General features: G+C 40.2%; 1 protein-coding gene across 5 annotated transcripts in view; it reads right to left on the bottom strand.

The window, feature by feature from the left end:
• Positions 1-583: 583 nt before the first annotated feature.
• Positions 584-17,074, bottom strand: part of AFF4 (ALF transcription elongation factor 4) — a 52,676-nt gene continuing 36,185 nt past the window's right edge. For 3 of the 5 annotated variants that reach the window (XM_075766254.1, XM_075766251.1, XM_075766253.1), the window contains 10 exons: positions 15,836-15,924; positions 13,991-14,228; positions 12,023-12,120; positions 10,179-10,242; positions 9,813-9,949; positions 9,332-9,403; positions 8,502-8,595; positions 7,673-7,716; positions 6,573-6,796; positions 584-5,960 (listed from right to left, as the gene is read on the bottom strand). In XM_075766254.1, coding sequence (XP_075622369.1) covers positions 5,842-5,960; positions 6,573-6,796; positions 7,673-7,716; positions 8,502-8,595; positions 9,332-9,403; positions 9,813-9,949; positions 10,179-10,242; positions 12,023-12,120; positions 13,991-14,228; positions 15,836-15,924 — 1,179 coding nt within the window. In that variant the 3' untranslated portion in view covers positions 584-5,841. The remainder of the gene's footprint in view (positions 5,961-6,572; positions 6,797-7,672; positions 7,717-8,501; positions 8,596-9,331; positions 9,404-9,812; positions 9,950-10,178; positions 10,243-12,022; positions 12,121-13,990; positions 14,229-15,835; positions 15,925-17,074) is intronic. The other 2 variants (XM_075766255.1, XM_075766252.1) reach the window with 1 other exon arrangement.

Below are 17,074 nucleotides of genomic sequence, written 5' to 3' on the forward strand. Positions count from 1 at the left end.
ATCCTGTGAGCAAAGCGTACGGTGAGTGCACGGCTGGCGTTTCAAGTAGGAGGGCTTAATTCAAACCGGACTTTAGACATTTATCCTTCAACCTGGCAAGTGCACAAAGTAGATCATGCTTCCATCTCATTTCAGTCCCAACCGCTGAACTCTTATCAGTGCTTCAGATAAAGGCCTGTCAGAAAGAGGGAGCCAACAAACTGATAATACTGATAGCATTTTCAATATCCCAAATATAGCTGGCGATAACTGGAAGGAAAAGTATTTACTTTTAATTACTTCTATCAAATTTACTTAAATAACTGTCCTAGACCGACTTTTGCCACTGAAGCATCTCCCACTTTAAAATAAATTGATCAAAATCCCATTTTGATCTGTTGCACATTAACTCGGAGGGCTGAAACAAAACAAACCACTTTTGATTAGACAAATATCAACCAGTCTGGGACACAAATACTTTCAGATACAAACAGATATCTTCCTTTTGTTATACATAGAGCACTGGGGCCAAAAAAGAAAACTCTGCTTAAAAACGCAGTACCGGGGAGGAGAATGCCCAAGCAACAGATACGAGCACAGGGGGTTTGAAGTTTAATACAGAAAATCTATTTGATATTTATTAAACTTAGTTTCTCCAGTTACAGTTTTGCATTGTACAAAGCATTTTAATGACACAGTAGTTAAAAAGATCTTTACAAATTGAAATGTGATACCCTTTTCTCCAAATATTTTAATTGCCATAAATTTGTTTAAAAATACACATTAAACGCATGTTTCAGACACTAAACTTTCTATAATCTCAATACCACAAAATACATAGAATATACTATACAGATGTGGAAAAAATCTAGTTAGTATATAATACTTTGCTCACCATTAACAGCTTTATTACGTGAAATGCACATACTGACTTAGAAATCCTAATTTTGAGCCCCAAAGTACCCTTTGAAATTTCAAATGTATTGCAACAAATAAAATCACAGTTTGTTTTTTTTTTTTTTTAGGTTTTGGTTGAAGACAGGTGCCTAAATATTTTGATAGAAAACAAAGTGTAACACATGGACTTGTCATGTACAAAGCGTATAACAGAGACATCCCATCGGTTACTAACAGTACCTTCCTGTAGGATTAATAAGGGCTTCATTCAGAAGTGACAGGTTAAAAGTTACCTTCCCCCCCACAAGCCCTCCCCCAAAAGAAAAACCCTTCTGCACCAAATAATAATTTCAAATAAGATAAAGGATTTTTTAATAAATATATAAGCACTTTATCCTCCATATACAAAATTTCTTAAAACAATTTCAAAGGGGGGACCAGATACAAATGTCGGGAACTGTGCTTGCAAAAGTCATGCCTGGTCCTTAGAGTTGAGTTTTGGGGCGTGTAACGCCAACGCAGCCCAAGGCAGACGCTGCAGGAGTACTGTGCGCCCAGCCGCAGCAGCGACCGGGGCCGCGTACAAAGACCGAAGACGGGGAACGCCGCATTCCGGTTTGCCTGTATCAGCTCCGTTAGCACGCGTGGAGACTTACACCAGGAATGGATACACTTCCGTTAAGTTTCAGATGAAATTAAGACAGGTGAAGCACTGACATAAAGACAGCCTACATAAACTCCATGCTGTACCGCAGCATTTCACATTGCTCCGGATGGCGTACTCGAGCGAAGCTCCGCCGGGCGCTGGCAGAGCGCGGAGCCGAGGCGGTGCCAAGGGCTGACCCGGCACAGACCAGAGCTCTGCGCTGCCACGCTCGACCGAGAGAATTCACCCACCCCACAGCCGACCCTTCCCTCCCCGCGTCCCCCCGCCCCGGCGCCGCTGTTCGCCCCGGCATCGCGGCAGCGGAGACCAATTCCTCGAAAAGTAAAGGAGCTGCACACGCATCACGATTCCCTGATTGTTGGAGTTTACGTAACTTGCCTACTTAGGAAATTTGTCTCCTGGAATAGGTCGGGATTTGCTTTGGCTGCTCTTTACAGTAGCTTTGGCTACTATTTACGCTTAAAGATGCCTAACGTGAACTTTGTTCCATGGAAACACGAGGGTTTCCGTAACACTGATTCCTCAGATGGAGTAATTTAAACCCTGACCAAAGTATTTGTCAGAAATCTAAGAATTTGGAAGCTGCTTACTCCCCCAATGGGTAATTCAAACTCGACTTGCTCAGGCCCTTTTGTATCTGCCTCAGTATAAACGCTGCAGTGACAGCACGGATCTGGTAGGTACGTGAAATATTAAATACAGCAAAGGTAGTCTCTCTTTCCAGCAGTTTGCCACTTTGGCAAACTACATATTTATCTGCCTACGGCTTTATTTTACTTGCCCCAGGCAAGCGCTACATTATTTCCATAAAGTACTGACTCTCTGTATGTTGGGGCCATTCATAAATACATTTCAGGGCATTTTTTTGTTATCACAGCAATCAAGCCTCAGCAATCTAAAGGAATATACATTGCACTCCTGTATAATATGCAAGATTTATCACCGATAAGATGGTGATTCAGCACTCAATAAATAATATATCAATATAGTCAGTTGCACCATAATCTAAAAACAAGTATAACATATACTTTGGACAGACTGAGTTCATATATATATACATATATATTAAAAGACACATACAGTACAAATTGCATACTGCCATCAAAAGCCAAGAAGAGCCGTCCGTATGCTCTGCTTTATGGCTAATAGTTTCAAATCAAAATAAAAGTCTCGGGCTGTTTTACTCTGGTGTCCTGAAGATTTGTTTAGAATTGTAAATGGTTGCACCTTATCACCTAGGAACCTGCAAGTTTGACAGCAAATTCAAATAGTTTTGATATCTGAGCAAGCCTAGTCTGATTAAGCCATTTTTAAGATTCACCAACTGGGACCGCGTTCAGTGAGGGAATTAAAATTACGGCGTTGATATGTATTGAATATACAATCGTCTCGGGAATCATTTCGGAAGCCAGGAGTTCGGGATTCCCTCGTTAGTCACTAGTGCGACGTGCGTTAGTCCTGAAGTGACGTGCATTTCCACTGCGGTTGTGTCGAGGTACGAAAGGACAGGTTTAGACCGTTCGCCTGCACTTCGGCAGAGGGATGGAAGCCTATTTCGCCTTTTTGCATTTTTTTTTTTTTTTTTAAGCTAAGAAATCTGACAAAGCACATAACTCTCGGAAACAACGGTAAGTCCCAAATTAAGATATGCTTTTTGGAATCGCAAAGTTTAAACATCTCTGTTTGAAATAGCCACAGATGTGTAAGGCATTTCTTTTCAGTTAACAAGACCATTGCATATCTCCGTACAGACAGAAGACCCGGGACAGTACTCAAGAGGGTATTTTACTACGAAGTATGTACTATTTAGGTGGGACACTTTCAACCAGTTCAGGTCCACATTTTGACACGATGTAAAAAGTCTTCCGGTCACTTGAAGACAATTTTGTAAGATCCACTGATGTAGGGACAAGCGATACATTTTTCAGAGACCAATTTAAGCGTGACACCAAAAGGTATTTGTGGGACTCTAGCTGAGGAAAACAAATTCCCAGAGATGAGACCATTCCTGCTACCAGTAATGGTAACTGTGCACAAAGGAGCAAGCCAAAAAAACAGCCATGCTGGCTAGTGCAGCACTACACAAAAAATAAACTATGGATGCAACTTCTAAGAAGGTATTTTTTATATAGCGTCAAAAGTGTGCTAGGCACTTTAGAGTATTAAAGGAAAAGTAGTTGACAGTGTCCCATTAACCAAGATGCGGAGTTTGAGGGTACAGAGTTCTGTCTCGAACAGCAAACACTAACAGAAATGTGACCTTGCACAGTGATTCAATAAAAGAATGCTCCGACAGACCTGCCGAGTAAATTCAGCTCTCGTGGAAAAAGTCACAGGTCTGTTAACCGTGTATCAATTCGTACGTAGCAAAGCTTTTCTGGAAGTACAAAACACACTGGAACGCAAAGGAAGCTCTATGAATATGCAGCTACCTTTTAGTAGGTTACTAATTTGCAAAACTTCTAAACTCTTAAAGCCCATAGGACATACTGCAGTACTAAGTAGCGTAGAATTCTATTCCTTCTCTCGAGGTTGCCGTGATTTTGGCACTTAACTACAACTACACAAAAAATTTAGTGCAATAATTTTCCTGAACATGCACGTTCATATCTGGTACAGAATAAAGGGTTAAATGGGAGAGAAAACAAAGCAGCATTCCACAATCTCACTCCAAAGGATTCAGAGTTTGACTCTTCGAAAGGAGACCACCGCAATGAGAAGTCAGGTTGTCTGACAGACACTAGTTCTTTTGGAAAGGAAATGGAATTTTACCAAAGTACTGCAGAAGACCACTGCATACAGTATACCTGGTCCTGCTGTAAAACATCTTGTAAACAGTTCATAAAATCTTCATCTAAAAGTAAGGCATAAGGCACACCAGACATGTTAGGGGCACTAAGCAATACTGAAAGCAGTAGCATTTGAAACCTCTTACTCGGACAAGCACCTTACGTGGAAAGGTACTTTGGTTTACACGTTTTGAGAGCAGTCAGCTGCAACTCCACGAACCACTTCTGTTGCACCGAGTCGCTCCCTTGCGAGTGTTACGCTCCACCAAACATTAATGGGACCTTCATTAACACGGGGTAAATACAAGTTTTAAATCCATTCTGCATCAGAACAGTCGAATTCCCTGGAATAGCAGGTGTGCTCCCACCCCACCGCGGCTGTTGCACTCTCATCCTGTAGTGTCCATCACCTATCAGACCCTAAAAGGAAAAAAATGGACCTCGATTTCTACTTAAGATTCCTGGTTTCTCAGTCAATGGAAAAGATGCAAATGACAGTTCTGGTAGGAATTTAACTACTGTTGGTTTTTTAACCACAAAGTTCACGGATTTTGTAAGCGTCTAGAAATGACAAGCAAGGAAAACAAAACGTATTTTAAATGAAAAGACACAAAAAAAGCACAAGATTGTCCGTTTCAGAAGCCTTTCCTGTATGCATCGCACCTATCAGACTGAAGTTCATTCCTACACCATTACTTCGGTATTACATTAAATGCAAATTACTGTAATGTTTTGTGATTCTTATAGTGTTAATTGACGTTTCGAAACTGCCTTGAAAACAATCCAAGACAGATCCAGCTAAATACTTTTCCATATAAATTTCTTTATAATTAATTTAAATGAAGCATCTTAATACGTAGAAGAATATCTGAAACTTTTCTATTTAGTACAAATTCTGCAATAATAAATCTGTAGTTGTCATTTATTAGTTGACTCATAGGCATTAGGCATGAAAAGTATGGTGTCCCTACACGTTAGAACCTATCAACCCTAGTTCCTTTTACAGGCTCTACCACCACAAGACATTACAGAGTAACAAAGCTCACAAAGTACTTAAATAAAGTGTCTATGTTTAATTTCTGCTAAGTACTCGAACGGGTAAATTTAGGGAAGAAATAGCTAAAAACTGCCCCAAACTGGGCTTTTCAAAATTAAAATTAAAAAAATTAAAATAAATAGGATTTAAACGGACTATTTATGCATTATGACTGGAATTCCAATGATCTATCCATGATAGATCAGCAAAACTACACCTTTATATGTAGCAAATTTTAAAATATTTAAATAACTTAAAATGGGAATACTGAAGAAGTCCATTAACCAGATCATTTGGGGTTAAAACACAAAACACAAATGAGGATGGGAGACGTGAAAGCATTCCTTGCTCTTAGTGTCAACTAAGCAATGTGTTATGGCAGTCTTCCTTATTGACATGACACAGTGTTGTGGAGATAAATCAGAGGCAGCGAGAAAAACGTGTTCGATTTTCCATTCCTTCAGTTCAAAATATCACTTGGCATCCAGGCGCAACCAATGTAATCCCTGACGGGTGTAACGCACTAGGTCTGTCATGATGCTTGAATTAAAAATCAGAGGGCCCATAACTTTATCCAGTTCAGCAAAGAACTCTAGAACAACAGAAACACAGGTTAAACTATGCACGTATTTTTTATATGGGAAATATTACACCCAAACTCCCCACCTTTTCAGTACGAGCCTTTTAGATTCAGACAGACAGAAGAAAAGACAGACGGTCAAATGACAGAAGAATAAAAATAAAGGGAAAAGGTCCTTTCTAATCAATTTCTTTACTCTTTTGCAGAAGACTGGTTGATAAGAATAATTAAGAGCATGGTTAAACTATTGTAAAACTTCCCTGGCCTTCCCCCTTAAATGGGGGAAGAATTAAGAATTTCATAAATGGAAATGGACCAAGTTCCTCTTCCTACACCTAATATTCTGCAGGAAACGCAACAGAGATTTTTATCTTTTTTTTTAAACACATAGCTGGTAGGAAACATTACATCTCCAACACCACCTTGAGAACCAACACAACCTGGACGGGGTATCGCTGCAATCGAAGGTATAACTTTCCATCTTAGTTCTGCAGAGGACCAGAACTTCTGGTTCGGCACCCTGTGCACCATCAACCAAAGATTCAACTCCAAAACCCAAAGCCTATGAGATTTCAGCACACTCGGGTACATCTGATGTTACAAGCCACCTGTGCCAGCCCTTACCTTTCTGTTCTTTCGACAGTTGTTCGGCTTGGTCCCAAATTTCAGTGGCATAGAGGAAGTTGGACGTAACTTGGACGTAGCTGGCTGCCATCTGATGGATCCTCTGGGGGATCGTCACTGAAGACCCGCTCCCTGAAGGGTTGGCTGCCCCGGAAGAGTAATTTCCTGAATTCCCTGGAGACAGCTTTGGAGAGACTGGAGACGGCATACTGACAGGCTTGCTGCTTATCCGAAGAAAAATATTAAATTGTAAAATGAATATATATCTATGTACTTTAGGCACATCACGCTGTAAGATGCCCTCTAAGGCCTCTCTTCCCACATCTCAGGGTGTGAGATGCTGAAGCGCTCCCACTTTACACATCAAGAGGTCAGGATTTGCCCTACAACAAATGAAACGCGTGAGCTGGTAACAACTGCTGAGGATCCTCCAACTCTTTACGTTTTAACGTCCCGGCCAAAACCTAACCACCAAACCTCATTGTCTTTTAATTCAAGAACATCTTAAAACTCATTGTTTAAATAAATGGAACCTTAAAGAATGACAATGAAAACATTACAACTACATGGGAACTATTCTGCCGTAATATTAAACTTTCAGATAACATGATGCAAACCTGAAATGCCCTAAACCTCAGAGTCATCTGTCAAAGGTCCACTGGCAGGTTTTAAAGAACAGAAGTAAACTGCTATGCTATGGAACAGGCAGCCCTGAAAGTACCTGCAGCTGTCTGGGCTTGCAGCATTAACAAAGCTGTTGTTTTGAGGGAAAAAGCATTAAATGAAACAACAAAACTCACTGAGAGAAGTGCCTTGTGTGTTAATGACACACTGACCCTTTGGTTTTTTTTTTTTTTTTTTTTTTTTTTGCAGCAAGGAGTCGCCTGACAAACTCTGCAGAGCACTACCACAAGCAGCGGTCTTCCAAGGTTTTCAGCAGTATAATTACACAAACAACTGAGTCAAAATCTGTGCCCTCAGAACAATCACCCCAACACTTCAAAGAGTGAAAAGCTCCTCTTTGGGCACCTCAGGCACACAGTTTATGTAGCAAACTAGCTATAAGTTGAGAAATACAGGTAACAGCTTTTCCTGCTTACCTTCCCATGCCAGGTGATGGTGCTTGAGAATTATTATAGGAATTCTGTTTGGGGAAAAAGAAATTTGTCACCTGATTTATGTTTATACTTTAACAAGTTATATTTTATCTGGTTATTTAATTAGTTATTTTTGACCAAATTAATTTTTGTAGTTTTTCTTTTAAGCAATAATCAACATTCTGAATAATATCCCAGTAAACTTCTCATCTGCGACATCTTGACTAAAATAAATGTATTCAAAGGATGCGTCTCAATCTCCTTTCCCTGACAGCACTTTTAAATCAGATGCACGGGAATTTAGATAAATTCAGGGGAGTGGAGGATGGAAGAATAATAAGAAAGTAATTTAAAAAAATCACACATCCCATTGCAAACAACAAAAATCCAGAAAGACCAAATTGGTTTTGAATTAGAAGCCGGCGCTGCTGCCAGCTTTTGCAAAGGCTGAATGGCTGCAGCCCATGTAGTCCACCCCTGGATCCTGAATTCCCTTAAGCTTAAACATGCCAGTGAAGTTTTCAGCTTGTTCTATCTGCAGCAAGAAAAACATTTTTCATAAATTTAGCAGACTTCAAGGAGAATTTAAAGAAGACAAAAGCTAGATCAAATTACTGATAGAGATCTATCATGCTAGGACCAGCAGGGTCATGACAGCCACACTGTCTCTTCCCAGCTTTAAACTTTAATATACTTTCAAGGTCCAGTTCCAAATAGGGTATATTCCACATTCACATGTAGCTGTCTGAAAACTGGATTCAGGAATTTAAAGTGATGTAGAGCTTTAATTTGTTTAGGTTTTAATATTCTAAGAAAATAGATACGTAATTACCTTCAGATGTTCAGTCAGGGTTTTAGAATATTTCAATGCACTTTCCTTTTTCAGTTTGAAAAGCCTTAGGTATAGCAGAGATTGACACCGAAGACTGACCAAAGACAGAATAACAAAACATACATAGTTAAAGTCAAGTTTATTACAATGAGTGAAGTTCAGCAATCTAGTAGCTGTGTTTTTAAAGCTTTCTCTGCCAACTGTCAAGTTGTAGGTCTACCAAAAAATCCGTAAGCACCTTTAATTTCCCAAGGAAACCAAAGCATAACTTTGTGTGCCCTAAGCTGAAACTCTAATTTTCAATGACCTTGCCAATATAACATTTCCAGTTCTCAGCTTGGCAGACAACACAAAGCTACTTCCCAGACAAGGCTCCCGTTCATCTTCCGCCCGTGGCAGGCCATGCCGAGTCGAACGCATTCCGCCACGGCCTCCCCTTGTTTTCCACCTGACAGCCCGGGGTTCTGGTCCCCCACGCCTGCTGCAGCCATTTCACTAAGCAAGGGGGCTAGGGAGAATTCTTTACAGCCAGTCCAAATTTGAACTTATCGCTGGATGAGTACGTAGGGAGGCCCCCCATCCTTTCTGGCGTTACTCCATACAAATCTAGTAATTTCCTAAATATTTCAAAGACTTTGACCTCACCGTCAACAACCCCTCTGCCCCAATTTACAGTAATCAGACATACAGCATTAATCTTTATGTACAGCCATGTGGAAAACTCATGTATTTGCTTCAGAAACCTGACAACTCAGTGTAATACATCACTTCATGCAGATAAAACATTTGAAATTAATCAGTGTGTTGTGTTGAGTTCAGACTACACATACCAAAGCACTGCTAGCCTTTTATCTGCAGCCGTAGCATCCGGTGCCAAGTAATTCTTCAGTTTCATAGTGTATCTGCAAAGATAGACATCAAGTAAACAATAAAATAAAGATTACAGTATCATTTATCAATCACAAAACACTCAAATCGTTATGAATTTCTAGTTTCAACCATCTTCACCATTTCAAGAACCTCCCTCAGATCCTAAACAAAATGCTGACTAGGTAGTAATTGGAATAGTTTTGCTTCTCATGTGTTACGTGCTGTAGATAGACTTCAAGAGCCTTAGCAGAAAGGACCTCAACCTTCATGAAAACACTTTAAGCCTCAGCCACTGGAACAAACTGGTAAGTGATCCAATTTTATTAGAGAATGATAAGACATTTCAAAAGTTGGTGGCAAAACTTTAGTAAATCTAGAGGCTCTGATGTCCAGACCTCTTTCCCACCCACTTGACTTTTGTACCCGCTTTGCCATGCTTACTTGATTAATTCCACAGTTTCTGAATACATAGGGAACGGGGACTTGGATTCCTGAGCATTTTTCTCCAATGCATTCCCACACTCAATGAACGACACGACAGCATCTAGGTAGTACACAGCCTTCTCAAACCTGTCAGACTGAGGAGATTGGAAAAAACTTTTAAGGACAACAACCAGACAGGAAGCACAAGAAAGCTCCAGTAGAGAAGGGCAGCAAAATGGCAAAAGCAGTAAACAAACCTCAGTATAATCACAGAATCATCGAGGTTAGAAAAGACCTTGAACATCATCAAGTCCAACCGTAAACCTAAACCTGGTGAGTCCACCACCATGCCGTGTCCCGGATAAATATTGGGAATTTACTTACCAATGCATCTGCATTGTGTTTTAACTTCTTCGCTTCTTGTAAATAATGATCAGCTGAGTAAGTCCTGCAACAGAGGACACAGATTTATGGACTCAGCCCCACCTGTACTGCGTTTCCTTGTGTGACTGAAGCTTCTTAACGCTGCCCAATTTTATGAGTTTTTTCTGTCTAACTCAAGTTACAGGAGCTATGTTATGATAAAACTGTTAAAAAAGTGGTTAAAATAATTAACTAGTATGATTAGTTCCAGTATGATAAAATTGTTAAAAATAGTTTAAAGTTAGTTTTCTAGTTTCAGGTAATTCAAAACAGTACTTCAAGCAAGTTGATAAGTACACATGACTTGGTTAAATTTATTTTATTTATTTATCTGACAGTCAAGCAAACCAAACACTTGACCAACAGGGGCAGGTGAAGAAAAAAACCCACAAATTTGAGGACAAATTAATCCAGTGCCTCCACAACTGGCATTACTGAAGGTGTGAAATGATTAAAAATTATGGTAATAATACAAAATAAATCACAATGCATTCAGGTGTTAATTGCTTTTGCTTGCCCACCTAAAGCAATCAATGCTAAATGACTTTCACAACTAGATGAGCAGAAGGTAATGATAAAAGTGTAATTATACACTTCAATATATTAATATATTATTATGAGTTGATTAAAGTTCGAAATAAATTCTCCCATCCACTCTATCTTACTTGTCTAAGAATTAAAGTTATTTAAAGTCAACATTTTTAACAGTCCACTTACAGGAGATTGATGTCGTAACAAAGCAACAGTTAATAGTAAAAAGATTATATACCTACAAAATTAGTTCGTTCAGCTCTAGGCCCAAGAAAACCTAAACTGTCTCAATCACAACCGCACGGTTAGAACATGTCGCTATTCCAAAACACACTTACTGCTCCTCGGAGGGTGTGCTCGTTATGTCTTCCTGTCCTTCAATATACATTCAGATTTATTTTTTTTTTAAAAATTTGACCTTATCTCAATTCCTTGGCCCCGTTTTGTCTTAGAATAATTACAAAATCCCCATAAACTATTTTGGCCTAAATGATTGATAGCGTACTCTCATCGTTCATCAAATTCACTTGATTTTTTTCTTTTTTTTCTTTTTGTTTTTCTTTAAGGAATAACTATCAGGAGGAAAACACTGACCAGCTAGCTTGGCCACTTTCAAAGAGTTCTTAACCAGGGAGTTACTTTTACATTTGGTATAAACATACTTTATCTGTAAAGTGAACTTAAAGAACAACAAAGAGAAATGCTTTAAGAGCAAGCGTTGTGCCAAGATTTGAATGTGTACAAGTGAAACCTAAAGTCTGCACAAGATGGTAAAATATTTGTTTCATTTTCTTTCCCAGATATTTTCTTTGACCCCACAGGACTCAATCCCAATCCCAATCCCACTCTTGTGGATCTGGAATTTCAAAACCGAAGGCTCCTCTCTGCTATCAATGACCACAACTCCTGACTCTCGAGGAGAAGCGAAGAGGCGAACAGGTAGCAGCAGTGTCCTGGTAAGGTGAGAAGGACCCACCAGCATTTAAAACCAGAACCACCCTGAGCTATTTAAGCTACTGCTGGTCCTCTTCTGCTTGGCGGGAAGGCACAGGGCAGGCTACAGCTCCTTCGCAAGGCCTGTGCTGTCTGCCGAGTAAAGGGTCCAGGGAGCAGTCAGAGCAGCGCATCCCTGCAGGAACAACGCGCAGCTCTGCTGAGCGTGAGCTTGTACCGAGCATCCATTGTGAAGCAAAACGGCAACTCTCACCAAGTTATTGGCTAGGCTCCCAGATGCACAGCCCCACAAAGGGAAAGGCACCTTTTGCTGTTCTTACCTATCATCAAAAGCAAGTTTTGCTCTTCTTGACTTTGAACCTTCTGTAGACTGAGCAGATGCAGGAGGGCAGTTTGAGGAATTGTTCAGAATCTTTTCCTGAAAGGAAAATTGTTGCCAAATAATAAATGTGAAGAACTGTTACATCGTCTCTGTTTTCAAGAAAAGCATTTGTTGTATAAATGTCTCCCATGACATTTATACAACAAATATATATACCCATTCTATGCAGTAAGGTCAGCTTTGCAGCTGCCTTAGCTGCCACGCTCCACAGACAGTAACGCAGCTTCCACGAGGCTTTCGCCTCTCGCTGGTGCAGAGGAAGACGCAGAGGCTATAACCAAGTTGCTCCCTCTAATACACCAGGAGATTCTGTGAGTCACAAGCAAACCTGTTCTCAGGAGCTAAACAGTATAAAACTACTCCCCAGCTTCATACGTGTTTTCCGCTCTCCTGATTTATCATGACTGAAGGCCGTCCATGTAGATGTATTTCATAACCTACATTTATCAGATTATTGCTAATCAGAAGGATCCTGGAGTTGCAGGGCACCAGACAGTGCATTGCTGTGCCAATCTGCCATTGTAATGCAGATGGAATAACAAAACATGCAGTGGAATGCAGGAAGAGCAGGTCCTGCTTTGAGAAAGGCATGACTAAGCATATCTGAAGCATAAAACGATAAACATCGCCCAAATTAACAACTGGCTTAGGGACATTTCTACACCGACGAATAAAGAAAGGGCAGAGCCTCAGCCTGGAAGGGAAATTCAGTGTCTACGGTTCCCGGAAGTGTCTTACGCAGCCACTGATACCCACAACCCTGCCAGGCTTCTACAGTCTCGTGGCGTTGGCACCTCGTGGATACGGCATGTCTCCCAGTTCAGGTATTCACCAACTCCACCCTGATGACTAAGTTATTCTCTGCCATTGCTAATGTCTATCCGCTGCTTGACTCCTCCCCACATCAATTACTCCTCCTGAACATTTTTAGACTTTGCTTCTAAGCTTTTCCAAGACTGCAAATCCAGCTACCGAGGTTTAGCAGTTGCTTAAACCACCGGAGCTTCCACAGCCTGAGGGATGCTCTGGGGCTTTGCTGCAGAGCGCTCAGCCAGCCGCGCCAGCACCTGCAGCACGCGTTGGAATCGCAAAGACAAAGGTGAAATCCCTCCCAGTCAAACACACGCTGCTCAACAGCTGGCTATACAATTGAAACTGCTCATCACAGGCATTCAGCAACACACTCTTAGATGTCCTCACAGGCTAATTTCTGTCCAGTAGTACACATTTATATACTGATGAAAAAGCACATTACAATTTAGTGACCTAGGGGTTTCATCTTCCTATAATATTTCTAAATTCCACCATTTAAATATTTTCCTAATCTAAACATCTGAAAAAACATTCTCTGCACCATCTTTCTAACCACGTTTTCTCCACTTCAACCAAAGAGAGCACTGTACATTCCTGAGCTGGAGTTCAAATAATCTTTCTGGGGTCCCACAATGTCATAAATGAGAGCTACAGCTTCGCATCCTAGCGCTGAGCATGGACTGAGCTTCTGCTCTCCTGTAAAATCAGGACAAGATCTGTACTTGCTCCAATGAGATAAGGAGTGACCTCATTGTTCCATTTGCTGTTGTGTAAACAGCTTTCTAGTGGTATTTCTTATTAACAAATTAAACAACAAACAACTAGCATCAGTAATCAGAAGATGACTAAACACATTTCACTAATTAACATAAGAATTTGGTAGGAATAAGCATTAGTATTCCACGATCTTTCCCAGGTTATTTTCTAATTTACAGACTTCCAAGGTACTTAAGCGCTACGACATGAAACCATGCATATCTAAAACTAATCACATTTTAACTTGAACTGCAAATCATTGTTCAGATCACACTGAGCATGTCAAACTGCAAAGCACAGAAATAGGTTCAAGGCGTTTACAGAATAAGCCCTTTACCTTGGTTTCCTTAGCACTGCCAGAACCCTTCCCCTCTGTCTTCTTTTGTTTAGAAGACGAGCTGCCTTTACTGCCACCGCTACTCTCCTTGCTGAGGTTGCTGCTGGACTTTAAGGTTGACGACTGACTGACCGTCCTCTTCCGGGACCCATGTTCTTGCTTGGAATCTTTCTGCAGGACCGGGGCAGCAGGAGACGGCAGTAAATCCTTCTCTTTAACAGTACTTGGCTTTGAAGACCTGGACAAAATTAACAAATTCAGGTTTGGGGTTTCTTTCCTTAAAAAAAACAAAACCAAACAAAAAAAACAACCCCAAACCCCAAAAAACCCAAACCAAACGAACAACCAAACCCAAAAAACCCAACACCACAAAACTTCTATTTTTTATTTTAAATAATTTTTTTTTTAAGCAAACAAGATTTTTATTGTTAGACATAGCAAAGCAGATATGGAGGAAAAGAAAGAGAATAATCATCTCGGTGAGTAGGTTTCTACGAAGCCAGATTGAACTCGTTTTCACCATTTTATTTGTTCTGACCTGAAAACACAGAAGACAAGTTCTAACCATAAAACCACATCCCTACAACAGTTCTTAAAAAAACCACCCTAAACACTTACAACGTAAGAAATTGATGCCAACGTCAGCGCCAGGCTGTCTGTTGCAGCCTAACAGCTCAGAAAAAGAGATGGTCCAGATAAATGTTCTCTGGAACCCAGGAAACTGGAAAGCTTTCCCAGCATAGCCTCTTGTCTTGGCTGCCGAGGGTTACTGTGGACTATTTTTGGCTTCCTAGAATTATTTCTACATATTATTTTTATAAAATCATATAGTTTCATTTAATTAAATGTCCTTCAGATAACTACACTGGCCAGCAAGCAAATATCAGAAATAATAAGTAAAAAAGCATAATTAAGATAGAAATGCATTCATTTGTTCTACGTCTGTTTCCTAACAAACAGTAAGACACTGTTTAGTCAGAACGGGCAAACAAGATTTCTAGCATCTGATGTGCTGCAGCTTCTCGCAATTACTCACTATACAGAAATATTTTCCATGACATAATTACACCACTTTTCAGTTACTTGATGTGAAATAGCAGAGTTTTAAAAGGCAGTGGGGAAAAAAAACAACCCACCTTACTCTTTCCTGTGGATTAACACGGACCAAGAAATAAATCAAATAAAATCATAATAGCTATTACAAAAAGTATGGAAAATTACAGAAATATTGTACAAGTAAAAGAGTATTAAACAATGTTACTGATTTGCTCCTTCTGTAATACTACGCTTTTGTGTCATTCACACTTTTCTTCAGCTAATCTATCAAGCAAACGTGAGGCTAAATCCATGGATGCAAACCTCACTGCCATCGGCTTCCCAGACAACGCCAGCTAAGGAATTTGTACTCAGTTCACAAACTTGCTAAACGGAGAATTACCAGATTGGGTTAATTTAAAAGCACAGATTTTTGCAAGATCAAAAAGCTAGATGCACAGCTGATTTCTCAACTAGAACAAAACCCCACTGTATATTCGAGAAAAACCAGGAAGCCTCCATTCCATAACGCACCAACCCTTCACATGAGGGTTTACCTTATTTCTGTTAAGTAAAACAATTGTCCTTGGCCAATTGGTTTTTGTTATAGAAATTAATTTCTACCAACTACTAGTAGAAACTCTGAAGTAAAACCATCTGAAGGGTAAGAAGCCATGAAATTTAACCCATTGAGTAATAATGAGGAGACACTTTGGTTGAGGGGGGAGAAGAGGAGGAGGGGGAAGATGGGCACCCATCTCCTTGATCACCCTGAGCCTTCAACGTTGAAAATATATCCAAGATACTCACTCCCTACTGCTAGAAGTCTTGTGTCCTGATGGAGCTTTTTCTTCCAGTTTCGTTTTCTTGCTTTCACTGGCTCTGTTTTCATCCTCATTCTGAATAAAGCAAACGAGAAACACATCTAGGCAAACGTCCACATTTACAGCTTCACCGAGAGTGACAATGTTTCACATTAAGACACTGAATTTAGCAGGCGTTTTGCAGTGTACAGATATCTACAGACCACAGAGATTCCCTAAAGCATCTAGTCTGTATCAAACATTTGAGCAGACCCTGATATTGGAACATAATGAAAAACAAAGTCTGGCTTCTAAATTACCAACCTGCATAAAAGAAGTAGCAAACATATTATCACCATGAAATACCAGAAAAGTCTGGGAAAGGCTTCGATAAGAGATCAGGAGACAGATTTTTTGTTGGGAAGCCTAACAGAGATGTCACGAATGCCATAAAAAAGGTGAAAGTCTTGCAGTCTATTAAAGTAAGCTCAGAGATGGTGAGGACTAGATTTCATCAATTCTATAAATGATACAAATTTAATTCTAAAGTCAAAGGATTTTGAAAGCGAATTTCTAAGCTGTCTTCAGCAAGCACTGAAGTATTAATGCAGTGAATAAAATGGAACGTAGGGCCTCGCAGAACAAGTCATCTGCTAACATAACCCAGATTCAAACCCAAAAGGTTTCATTTTTGTTACGCTGACGCTGCAACCCCAAGCCTTGCGAGCAAGGAAAGACGTGTAGAAATCAAGTTGCGCACAGAGCACTCGCAAACCTAAACACCGGAGAGGTGGGGAAAAGGGTTTTTTTCCCTTAGTTGCCTCAAACGGGCTTGTGTCTTCTCTGGCACGTACCAGTAAGCATCAGGGTAACCTGAGGATTCAAACCAATTAACCACCAGGCTATTTACTGGGATAAAGCCTACATTTAATTGGTCTTACCAAAGCTTTCTGGTTTAGATGTGAGAGCACAGATCTTTAATGCTGTAACTCCAAATGTGGACTGAAAGGTGTAACTGGTCAAGGAAACAGAAGTCAGTGTATTCAGAGCCACTGGAACATGTGAGTGTGTTCCATGAACGTTAGGAATTATCTAGTAACGCTTGCAAATAATAATCAGTCACTGTACTGGTCAGAGTTATTCCAGTTCTACAGAAAAGCTCATACTTTCTCAATTTCCTTACCCAGAGGAAATAAGAATCTTAGGAACAGCACAGGAGAAACCCCTGTTTGCAGTTACACATCAA

This window comes from Balearica regulorum, chromosome 14 (genome assembly GCF_011004875.1).
Source record: "Balearica regulorum gibbericeps isolate bBalReg1 chromosome 14, bBalReg1.pri, whole genome shotgun sequence".
Lineage (NCBI taxonomy): Eukaryota > Metazoa > Chordata > Aves > Gruiformes > Gruidae > Balearica > Balearica regulorum.